This window comes from Carcharodon carcharias, chromosome 36 (genome assembly GCF_017639515.1).
Source record: "Carcharodon carcharias isolate sCarCar2 chromosome 36, sCarCar2.pri, whole genome shotgun sequence".
NCBI lineage: Eukaryota > Metazoa > Chordata > Chondrichthyes > Lamniformes > Lamnidae > Carcharodon > Carcharodon carcharias.
Genome location: NC_054502.1, coordinates 583,402 through 596,667, shown reverse-complemented (window position 1 = coordinate 596,667; position 13,266 = coordinate 583,402). Strand labels below are relative to the sequence as shown.

The window sequence follows — 13,266 nt, the reverse complement described above, 5'->3', positions numbered from 1 at the left end:
ATCCAAACAAGCTGAAAGAACCTTCCCTGTTGGACAGCTGCAGAGGCTGACACTCCTGCAACCCAGGCCTCAGGGTCCCCTTACCTACCTCACACAGTCACAGCCTCCTTTCCCTGGCAACACTCCAGTCAGAAGACCCTATCCTAAGGGGTGTGACTGTCTCCTGGTACAAAGCGTCCAGGTAACTTCCCCCCTCCCAGTGTCCGCAGCTCAGCCTCCAGTTCAATGCCTGGGAGCTGAAACTGCTCAGGGTGCAGATACTGCAGACGAGTTTGTCCTGGATCACACTGGCATCCAGGAACTTCCACATGCTGCAGCCATGACACACCACCTCTCCTGCTGTCTTTTGCTTTAATTCATTACTTAATTATTTTATTCAATTATTTATTTTCTTTTATGTATTTTACAAATCTAACCAAAATTCCTGTAGTATTTTGAACTCTAGCAACAGAATAGACTGATCCACTTACCAGATACTTTCCAAACAACTGGCTTCTACCCTGTAGTAGAGCAAGAACCAATTCCAAAATTAACGAAAAACAATGGGGATTCCTCCCTCCCCTCCTCAGTGAACTCCCTCAGCTCACCAAATTCTAACACTCCATTAAAGTTGCATTCAGTGCAACCATTTGCTAAGGTTAATTGACCAAAGCCCTGGTGTGAGTGCAACAACCATGTGAATGCAGTTGTTTAATGAGATTGAATATTACAAATTGACTGCAGCTTCTCTCACTGCGCGTTCCTGGCAGGTTCGGATCGCGATCAGCTCGGATTTTCCGACTTCTGCTGCGCAAACGACACTTGGAGCAGAAACAAGTTGAGGATTTTGCTATGATTCCTGCCAAAGAGGCCAAAGAGATGATGTACCGAATGCTGTCAGAGAACTACATCTCCCTACAGGTACATAAGCCTCCTGATCATCTCTCCCTCCCTAGCCTCTCCTACTCCTCTCCCCCCCACCATTCTCTCTCCCATCCCATTGCCTTCTCCTTCCCCACATCTTCCTGTCACTTTCTACCCCACCGCAGCATACGCCTCTCCCTCCCATCTTCCCTCACCCCCTTCCCCTCACTCCCCTCACTCTCCCTACCCATTTCTACCCCTTCTTTCCACCCACCCCCATCCTCCTCTCTCTCTCCCCTTCTCTGTCTCTCACCCTCCCTCCCCCTCCATCTCTCTCTCTCCCAACTGGTCTTGGACTGAGGGCTGGATCTCTGCACAGCTCAGGAACTAACAGATTACTTTCCACCTTTTACGCTTTCTTGTGCTGTTCGCTTCCAGGAAATTCCCAAAACTCCTGATCACGCACCCTCCAGAACGTTCTATCTCTACACAGTCAACTTACTGCCGACAGCACGAATGATTCTACAACGGTGTTACAAGGTAACCATAGCAACAAAATATAACCTGTACCTCACAATTAAATTTCAGCCTGCATCTGTTATTCTATATATAAATACCCCGAACACCTCGATTAGATTCCAGTCTGTATCTCACTCCCGGGTATCTATTATTTTATATATAAAACACACTGAACCCCTCGATTAGATTCCAGTCTGTAACTCACTCCCGGGTATCTGTTATTCTATATATAAAACACACTGAACCCCTCAATTAGATTCCAGTCTGTAACTCACTCCCGGGTATCTGTTATTCTATTTATGAAACCCCCCGAACCCCTCGATTAGATTCCAGTCTGTAACTCATTCCCGAGTATCTGTTCTTCTATATATATACCACCCCAAACCCCTCGATTAGATTCCAGTCTGTAACTCACTCCCGGGTATCTGTTATTCTATATATAAAACACACTGAACCCCTCAATTAGATTCCAGTCTGTAACTCACTCCCGGGTATCTGTTATTCTATTTATGAAACCCCCCGAACCCCTCGATTAGATTCCAGTCTGTAACTCATTCCCGAGTATCTGTTCTTCTATATATATACCACCCCAAACCCCTCGATTAGATTCCAGTCTGTAACTCACTCCCGGGCATCTGTTATTCTCTATATAAACCCCCCGAACCCCTCAATTAGATTCCAGTCTGCAACACACTCCCGGGTATCTGTTATTCTATATATAAACCACCCTGAACCCCTCGATTAGATTCCAGTCTTTAACTCACTCCCGGGTATCTGTTATTCTATATATAAACTACCCTGAACCCCTCGATTAGATTCCAGTCTGTAACTCACTCCCGGGTATCTGTTATTGTATATATAGACCACCCTGAACCCCTCGATTAGATTCCAGTCTGTAACTCACTCCCGGGTATCTGTTATTCTATATATAAAGTACCCTGAACGCCTCGATTAGATTCCAGTCTGTAACTCACTCCTGGGTAACTGTTATTCTACATATAAACCACCCTGAACCCCTCGATTAGATTCCAGTCTTTAACTCACTCCTGGTATCTGTTATTCTATATATAAACCACCCATAACCCCTCGATTAAATTCTGTAACTCACTCCCGGGTGTCTGTTATTCTATATATAAAACCACCCGAACCCCTCAATTAGATTCCAGCCTTTAACTCACTCCCGGGTGTCTGTTATTGTATATATAAACCCCCCCCGACCCCCTCGATTAAATTCCAGTCTGTAACTCACTCCCGGGTATCTGCTATTCTATATATAAACCAACCTGAACCCCTCGATGAGATTCCAGTCTGTAACTCAATCCCGAGTATCTGTTATTCTATATATAAACCCACTCGAACACCTCGATTAGCTTCCAGTTTGTAACGCACTCCCGGGTATCTGTTATTCTGTATATAAACTACCCAGAACCCCTCGATTAGATTCCAGTCTGTAACTCACACCTGGGTATCTGTTATTCCATATATAAACCACCCCGAACCCCTCGATCAGATTCCAGTCTGTAATTCACTCCCGGTTATTTGTTATTCTATATATAAACCCCTCGAACCCCTCGATTAGATTCCAGTCTGTAAATCACTCCCGGGTATCTGTTATTCTATATATAAACCCCACAAACCCCTCGATTGGATTCCAGTCTGTAACTCACTCCCGGGTATCTGTTATTGTATATATAGACCCCCCCGAACCCCTCGATTAGATTCCAGTCTATAACTCACTCCAGGGTATCTGTTTTTCTGTATATAAACCGCCCTGAACCCCTCGATTAGATTCCAGTCTGTAACGCACTCCCGGTTATCTTATTCTATATATAAACCACCCCGAACCCCTCGATTAGATTCCAGTCTGTAAATCACTCTCCGGTATCTGTTATTCTACGTATAAACCCACCGAGCCCCTCGATTAGATTCCAGTCTGTAACTCACTCCTGGGTATCTGTTATTCTATATATAAACCACCCGAACCCTTCGATTAGATTCCAGTCTGTAACTCACTCCCGGGTATGTGTTATTCTATATATTAACCAACCCGAACCCCTCGATTTGATTCCAGTCTGTAACTCACTCCCAGGTACCTGTTATTCTATATATAAACCCCTCCGAACACCTCGATTGGATTCCAGTCTGCAAATCACTCCCGCGTATCTGTTATTCTATATATAAACCACCCCGAACCCCTCGGTTGGATTCTAGTCTGTAACTTACTCCCGGATATCTCTTATTGTATATATAAACCCCCCCGAACCCCTCGATTAGATTCCAGTCTGTAACTCATTTCCGGGTATCTGTTATTCTATATATAAAACCCTCCGAACCCCTTGATAAGATTCCATTCTGTAACTCACTCCCGGGTATCTGTTATTGTATATATCAAACCCCCCCGAACCCCGCGATTAGATTCCCGTCTGTTACTCACTCCCGGGTGTCTGTTATTCTATATATAAACCCACCCGAACCCCTCGATTAGATTCCAGCCTGTAACTCACTCCTGGGTATCTGTTATTCTATTTATAAACTCCTCGAACCCCTCGATTAGATTCCAGTCTGTAAATCACTCCTGGGTATCTGTTATTCTATATATAAACTCCCCGAACCCTTCGATTAGATTCCAGTCTATAACTCACTCCCGGGTATCTGTTATTCTACATGTAAACCCCCCGAACCCCTCAATCAGATTCCAGGCTGTAACTCACTCCCGGGTATCTGTTATTCTATATATAAACCCCCCCGAACCTCTCGATTAGATTCCAGTCTGTAACTCACTCCCGGGTATCTGTTATTCTATATATCAACCCCCCCGAACCCCTCGATTAGATTCCAGTCTGTTACTCACTCCCGGGTGTCTGTTATTCTATATATAAACCCACCCGAACCCCTCGATTAGATTCCAGTCTGTAACTCACTCCCGGGTATCTGTTATTCTATATATAAACCACCCCGAAGCCCTCGATTAGATTCCAGTCTGTAACTCACTCCCGGATATCTGTTATTGTATATAGAAACCCCCCCGAACCCCTTGATAAGATTCCAGTCTGTAACTCACTCCCGGGTATCCATTATTCTCTATATAAACCACCCTGAACCCTTCGATTAGATTCCTGCCTTTAACTCACTCCTGGTATCTGTTATTCTGTATATAAACCACCCCGAACCCCTCTATTAGATTCCAGTCTGTAACTCACTCCCGGGTATCTGTTATTCTATATATAAACCACCCTGAACCCCTCGATTAGATTCCAGTCTGTAACTCACTCCAGGGTACCTTTTATTCTATATATAAACCACCCTGAACCCCTCGATTAGATTCCAGTCTGCAACTGACTCCCGGGCATCTGTTATTCTAGATATAAACCCCCCCGACCCCCTCGATTAGATTCCAGTCTGTAACTCACTCCCGGATATCTGTTATTGTATATATAAACCCCCCCGATCCCCTTGATAATATTCCAGTCTGTAACTCACTCCCGGGTATCCATTATTCTCTATATAAACCACCCTGAACCCCTCGATTAGATTCCAGCCTTTAACTCACTCCTGGTATCTGTTATTCTGTATATAAACCACCCCGAACCCCTCTATTAGATTCCAGTCTGTAACTCACTCCCGGGTATCTGTTATTCTATATATAAACGACCCTGAACCCCTCGATTTGATTCGAGTCTGTAACTCACTCCCGGGTACCTGTTATTCTATATATAAACCCCTCCCAACACCTCGATTGGATTCCAGTCTGCAACTCACTCCCGGGCATCTGATATTCTAGATATGAACCCCCCCGAACCCCTCGATTAGATTCCAGTCTGTAACTCACTCCCGCGTATCTGTTATACTATATATAAACCACCCTGAACCCCTCGATTAGATTCCAGTCTGTTACTCTCTCCTGGGTATCTGTTATTCTATATATAAACCCACCCGAACCCCTCGATTAGATTCCAGTCTGCAACTCACTCCCGGGTATCTGTTATTCAGTATATAAACCGCCCCGAACCCCTCGATTAGATTCCCGTCTGTAACTCACTCCCGGGTGTCTGTTATTCTATATATAAACCACCGTGAACCCCTCGATTAGATGCCAGTCTGTAACTCACTCCCGGGTATCTGTTATTCTACATATAAACCCACCGAGCCCCTCGATTAGACTCCAGTCTGTAAATCACTCCCGGGTATCTGTTATTCTACATATAAACCAGCCCAATCCCCTCGATTAGATTCCAGTCTGTAACTCACTCCCGGGTACCTGTTATTCTATATATAAACCCCTCCCAACACCTCGATTGGATTCCAGTCTGCAACTCACTCCCGGGTATCTGTTATTCTAGATATGAACCCCCCCGAACCCCTCGATTAGATTCCAGTCTGTAACTCACTCCCGGGTGTCTGTTATTCTATATATAAACCACCGTGAACCCCTCGATTAGATTCCAGTCTGTAACTCACTCCCGGGTATCTGTTATTCTACATATGAACCCAACGAACCCCTCGATTAGACTCCAGTCTGTAACTCACTCCCGGGTATCTGTTATTCTATATATAAACCACCCCGAACCCCACGATGAGATTCCAGTCTGTAACTCACTCCCGGGTATCTGTTATTCTATATATAAACTCCCCGAACCCCTCGATTAGATTCCAGTCTATAACTCACTCCCGGGTATCTGTTATTCTACATGTAAACCCCCGAACCCCTCAATCAGATTCCAGGCTGTAACTCACTCCCGAGTATCTGTTATTCTATATATAAACCCCCCCGAACCTCTCGATTAGATTCCAGTTTGTAACTCACTCCCGGGTATCTTTTATTCTATATATAAACCAGCCTGAACCCCTCGATTAGATTCCAGCTTTTTACTCACTCCTGGTATCTGTTATTCTGTATATAAACCACCCCGAACCCCTCTATTAGATTACAGTCTGTAACTCACTCCCGGGTATCTGTTATTCTATATATAAACCACCCTGAACCCCTCGATTAGAATCCAGTCTGTAACTCACTCCCGGGTATCTGTTATTCTATATATAAACCCATCCGAGACCCTGAATTAGATTCCAGCCTGTAACTCACTCCCGGGTATCTGTCATTCTATATGTAAACCACCCCTAACCCCTCCATTAGATTCCAGTCTGTAACTCACTCCCGGGTACCTGTTATTCTATATATAAACCCCCCCCCCCCGAACCCCTCGTTTAGATTCCAGTTTGTAACTCACTCCCGGGTATCTTATTCTATACATAAACCACCCCGAACCCCTCGATTAGATTCCAGTCTGTAACTCACTCCCGGGTATCTGTTATTCTATATATGAACCACCCCTAATCCCTCGATTAGATTCCAGTCTGTAACTCACTCCCGGATATCTGTTATTGTATATAGAAACCCCCCCGAACCCCTTGATAAGATTCCAGTCTGTAACTCACTCCCGGGTATCCATTATTCTCTATATAAACCACCCTGAACCCCTCGATTAGATTCCAGCCTTTAACTCACTCCTGGTATGTGTTATTCTGTATATAAACCACCCCGAACCCCTCTATTAGATTCCAGTCTGTAACTCACTCCCGGGTATCTGTTATTCTATATATAAACCACCCGTAACCCCTCGATTAGATTCCAGTCTGTAACTCACTCCCGCGTATCTGTTATACTATATATAAACCCTCCTGAACCCCTCGATTAGATTCCAGTCTTTTACTCTCTCCCGGCTATCTGTTATTCTATATTTAAACCCACCCGAACCCCTGGATTAGATTCCAGTCTGTAACTCACTCCCGGGTATTTGTTATTCAGTATATAAACCGCCCCGAACCCCTCGATTAGATTCCAATGTGTAACTCACTCCCGGGTGTCTGTTGTTCTTTATATAAACCACCCTGAACCCCTCGATTAGATTCCAGTCTGTAACTCACTCCCGTGTATCTGTTATTCTACATATAAACCCACCGAACCCCTCGATTAGACTCCAGTCTGTAACTCACTCTCGGGTATCTGTTATTCTATATATAAACCACCCCGAACCCCACGATGAGATTCCAGTCTGTAACTCACTCCCGGGTATCTGTTATTCTACATATAAACTCCCTGAACCCCTCGATTAGATTCCAGTCTATAACTCACTCCCGGGTATCTGTTATTCTACATGTAAACCCCCCGAACCCCTCAATCAGATTCCAGGCTGTGACTCACTCCCGTGTATCTGTTATTCTATATATAAACCAGCCTGAAGCCCTCGATTAGATTCCAGCCTTTTACTCACTCCTGGTATCTGTTATTCTGTATATAAACCACCCCGAACCCCTCTATTAGATTCCAGTCTGTAACTCACTCCCGGGTATCTGTTATTCTTTTAAAAACCCATCCGAACCCCTGAATTAGATTCCAGCCTGTAACTCACTCCCGGGTATCTGTTATTCTATATGAAAACCACCCCTAAACCCTCGATTATATTCCAGTCTGTAACTCACTCCCGGGTAACTTATTCTATATATAAACCACCCCGAACCCCTCGATTAGATTCCAGTCTGTAACTCACTCCCGGGTATCTGTTATTCTATATATAAACCACCCCTAACCCCTCGATTAGATTCCAGTCTGTAACTCACTCCCGGATATCTGTTATTGTATATAGAAACCCCCCCGAACCCCTTGATAAGATTCCAGTCTGTAACTCACTCCCGGGTATCCATTATTCTCTATATAAACCACCCTGAACCCCTCGATTAGATTCCAGCCTTTAACTCACTCCTGGTATCTGTTATTCTGTATATAAACCACCCCGAACCCTACTATTAGATTCCAGTCTGTAACTCACTCCCGGGTATCTGTTATTCTATATATAAACCACCCTGAACCCCTCGATTAGATTCCAGTCTGTAACTCACTCCAGGGTACCTGTTATTCTATATATAAACCCCTCCGAACACCTCAATTGCATTCCAGTCTGCAACTCACTCCCGGGCATCTGTTATTCTAGATATAAACCCCCCCGAACCCCTCGATTAGATTCCAGTCTGTAACTCACTCCCGTGTATCTGTTATTCTACATATAAACCCACCGAACCCCTCGATTAGACTCCAGTCTGTAACTCACTCCCGGGTATCTGTTATTCTATATATAAACCACCCCTAACCCCACGATTAGATTCCAGTCTGTAACTCACTCCCGGGTATCTGTTATTCTATATATAAACTCCTCGAACCCCTCGATTAGATTCCAGTCTGTAAATCACTCCTGGGTATCTGTTATTCTATATATAAACCCCCCGAACCCCTCAATCAGATTCCAGGCTGTAACTCACTCTCGAGTATCTGTTATTCTATATATAAACCCCCCAGAAACTCTCGATTAGATTCCAGTCTGTAACTCACTCCCGGGTATCTGTTATTCTATATATAAACTCCTCGAACCCCTCGATTAGATTCCAGTCTGTAAATCACTCCTGGGTATCTGCTATTCTATATATTAACCCCCCGAACCCCTCAATCAGATTCCAGGCTGTAACTCATACCCGAGTATCTGTTATTCTATATATAAACTCCTCGAACCCCTCGATTAGATTCCAGTCTGTAACTCACTCCCGGGTATCTGTTATTCTATATGTAAACCCACCCGAACCCCTTAATTAGATTCCAGCCTGTAACTCACTCCCGGGTATCTGTTATTCTATATATAAACCACCCCTAACCCCTCGATTAGATTCCAGTCTGTAACTCACTCCCAGGTGCCTGTTATTCTATATATAAACCCCCCCGAACCCCTCGAGTAGATTCCAGTCTATAACTCACTCCCGGGTATCTGTTATTCTGTATATAAACCACCCCTAACCCCTCGATTAGATTCCAGTCTGTAACTCACTCCCGGGTATCTGTTATTCTACATATAAACCAGCCCGATCCCCTCGATTAGATTCCAGTCTGTAACTCACTCCCGGATATCTGTTATTGTATATATAAACCCCTACGAACCCCTTGATAAGATTCCAGTCTGTAACTCACTCCCGGGTATCCATTATTCTATATATAAACCACCCTGAACCCCTCGATTAGATTCCAGCCTTTAACTCACTCCTGGTATCTGTTATTCTGTATATAAACCACCCCGAACCCCTCTATTAGACTCCAGTCTGTAACTCACTCCCGGGTATCTGTTATTCTATATATAAACCACCCTGAACCCCTCGATTAGAATCCAGTCTGTAACTCACTCCCGGGTATCTGTTATTCTATATATAAACCCCCCCCGAACCCCTCGATTAGATTCCAGTCTGTAACTTCACTCCCGGGTATCTGTTATCCTCTATGTAAACCACCCCTAACCCCTCGATTAGATTCCAGTCTGTAACTCACTCCCGGGTATCTTATTCTATATATAAACCACCCCAAACCCCTCGATTAGATTCCAGGCTGTAACTCACTCCCGGGTATCTGTTATTCTATATATAAACCACCCCGAACCCCTCGATTAGATTCCAGTCTGTAACTCACTCCCGGATATACAGTATTGTATATGTAAACCACCCTGAACCCCTCGATTAGATTCCAGTCTGTTACTCACTCCCGGGTATCTGTTATTCTATATATAAACCACCCTGAATCCCTCGATTAGATTCCAGTCTGTAACTCACTCCCGGGTACCTGTTATTCTATAAATAAACTCCCCCTGAACCCCTCGATTAGATTCCAATCTGTAACTTCACTCCCGGGTATCTGTTATTCTATATATAAACCACCCTGAACCCCTCGATTATATTCCAGTCTGTAACTCACTCCCGGGTATCTGTTGTTCTATATATTAACCCACCCGAACCCCTCAATTATATTCCAGCCTGTAACTCACTCCCGGGCATCTGTTATTCTATATATAAACCACCCCTAACCCCTCGATTTGATTCCAGTCTGTAACTCACTCCCAGCTACCTGTTATTCTATATATAAACCCCCTCGAACCCCTCGAGTAGATTCCAGTCTGCATCTCACTCCCGGGTATCTGTTATTCTGTATATAAACCACTCCTAACCCCTCGATTAGATTCCAGTCTGTAACTCACTCCCGGGTATCTGTTATTCTACATATAAACCAGCCCGATCCCCTCGATTAGATTCCAGTCTGTAACTCACTCCCGGATATCTGTTATTGTATATATAAACCCCTACGAACCCCTTGATAAGATTCCAGTCTGTAACTCACTCCCGGGTATCCATTATTCTATATATAAACCACCCTGAACCCCTCGATTAGATTCCAGCCTTTAACTCACTCCTGGTATCTGTTATTCTGTATATAAACCACCCCGAACCCCTCTATTAGACTCCAGTCTGTAACTCACTCCCGGGTATCTGTTATTCTATATATAAACCACCCTGAACCCCTCGATTAGAATCCAGTCTGTAACTCACTCCCGGGTATCTGTTATTCTATATATAAACCCCCCCCGAACCCCTCGATTAGATTCCAGTCTGTAACTTCACTCCCGGGTATCTGTTATCCTCTATGTAAACCACCCCTAACCCCTCGATTAGATTCCAGTCTGTAACTCACTCCCGGGCATCTTATTCTATGTATAAACCACCCCAAACCCCTCGATTAGATTCCAGGCTGTAACTCACTCCCGGGTATCTGTTATTCTATATATAAACCACCCCGAACCCCTCGATTAGATTCCAGTCTGTAACTCACTCCCGGATATACAGTATTGTATATGTAAACCACCCTGAACCCCTCGATTAGATTCCAGTCTGTTACTCACTCCCGGGTATCTGTTATTCTATATATAAACCACCCTGAACCCCTCGATTAGATTCCAGTCTGTAACTCACTCCCGGGTACCTGTTATTCTATAAATAAACTCCCCCCGAACCCCTCGATTAGATTCCAATCTGTAACTTCACTCCCGGGTATCTGTTATTCTATATATAAACCACCCTGAACCCCTCGATTATATTCCAGTCTGTAACTCACTCCCGGGTATCTGTTGTCCTATATATTAACCCACCCGAACCCCTCAATTATATTCCAGCCTGTAACTCACTCCCGGGTATCTGTTATTCTATATATAAACCACCCCTAACCCCTCGATTTGATTCCAGTCTGTAACTCACTCCCAGCTACCTGTTATTCTATATATAAACCCCCTCGAACCCCTCGAGTAGATTCCAGTCTGCATCTCACTCCCGGGTATCTGTTATTCTATATATAAACCACCCCTAATCCCTCGATTAGATTCCAGTCTGTAACTCACTCCCGGGTACCTGTTACTCTATATATAAACCCCCCCCCACCGAACCCCTCGATTAGATTCCAGTCTGTAACTTCACTTACGGGTATATGTTATTCTATATGTAAACCACCCCTAACCCCTCGATTAGATTCCAGTCTGTGACTCACTCCCAGGTATCTGTTATTCTTTTAAAAACCCATCCGAACCACTGAATTAGATTCCAGCCTGTAACTCACTCCCGGGTATCTGTTATTCTATATGAAAACCACCCCTAAACCCTCGATTATATTCCAGTCTGTAACTCACTCCCGGGTAACTTATTCTATATATAAACCACCCCGAACCCCTCGATTAGATTCCAGTCTGTAACTCACTCCCGGGTATCTGTTATTCTATATATAAACCACCCCTAACCCCTCGATTAGATTCCAGTCTGCAACTCACTCCCGGATATCTGTTATTGTATATAGAAACCCCCCCGAACCCCTTGATAAGATTCCAGTCTGTAACTCACTCCCGGGTATCCATTATTCTCTATATAAACCACCCTGAACCCCTCGATTAGATTCCAGCCTTTAACTCACTCCTGGTATCTGTTATTCTGTATATAAACCACCCCGAACCCTACTATTAGATTCCAGTCTGTAACTCACTCCCGGGTATCTGTTATTCTATATATAAACCACCCTGAACCCCTCGATTAGATTCCAGTCTGTAACTCACTCCAGGGTACCTGTTATTCTATATATAAACCCCTCCGAACACCTCAATTGCATTCCAGTCTGCAACTCACTCCCGGGCATCTGTTATTCTAGATATAAACCCCCCCGAACCCCTCGATTAGATTCCAGTCTTTAACTCACTCCCGCGTATCTTTTATTTTATATAAAAACCACCCTGAACCCCTCGATTAGATTCCAGTCTGTAACTCACTCCCGTGTATCTGTTATTCTACATATAAACCCACCGAACCCCTCGATTAGACTCCAGTCTGTAACTCACTCCCGGGTATCTGTTATTCTATATATAAACCACCCCTAACCCCACGATTAGATTCCAGTCTGTAACTCACTCCCGGGTATCTGTTATTCTATATATAAACTCCTCGAACCCCTCGATTAGATTCCAGTCTGTAAATCACTCCTGGGTATCTGTTATTCTATATATAAACCCCCCGAACCCCTCAATCAGATTCCAGGCTGTAACTCACTCTCGAGTATCTGTTATTCTATATATAAACCCCCCAGAACCTCTCGATTAGATTCCAGTCTGTAACTCACTCCCGGGTATCTGTTATTCTATATATAAACTCCTCGAACCCCTTGATTAGATTCCAGTCTGTAACTCACTCCTGGGTATCTGCTATTCTATATATTAACCCCCCGAACCCCTCAATCAGATTCCAGGCTGTAACTCATACCCGAGTATCTGTTATTCTATATATAAACTCCTCGAACCCCTCGATTAGATTCCAGTCTGTAACTCACTCCCGGGTATCTGTTATTCTATATGTAAACCCACCCGAACCCCTTAATTAGATTCCAGCCTGTAACTCACTCCCGGGTATCTGTTATTCTATATATAAACCACCCCTAACCCCTCGATTAGATTCCAGTCTGTAACTCACTCCCAGGTGCCTGTTATTCTATATATAAACCCCCCCGAACCCCTC

General features: G+C 44.2%; 1 protein-coding gene across 1 annotated transcript in view; it reads left to right on the top strand.

The window, feature by feature from the left end:
* Positions 1 to 13,266, top strand: part of polr3c (polymerase (RNA) III (DNA directed) polypeptide C) — a 483,038-nt gene that overhangs the window by 109,775 nt on the left and 359,997 nt on the right. Inside the window, 2 exon segments of the mRNA XM_041179691.1 lie at positions 750 to 900; positions 1,282 to 1,383. Of these exon segments, the coding sequence (XP_041035625.1) occupies positions 750 to 900; positions 1,282 to 1,383 (253 nt within the window).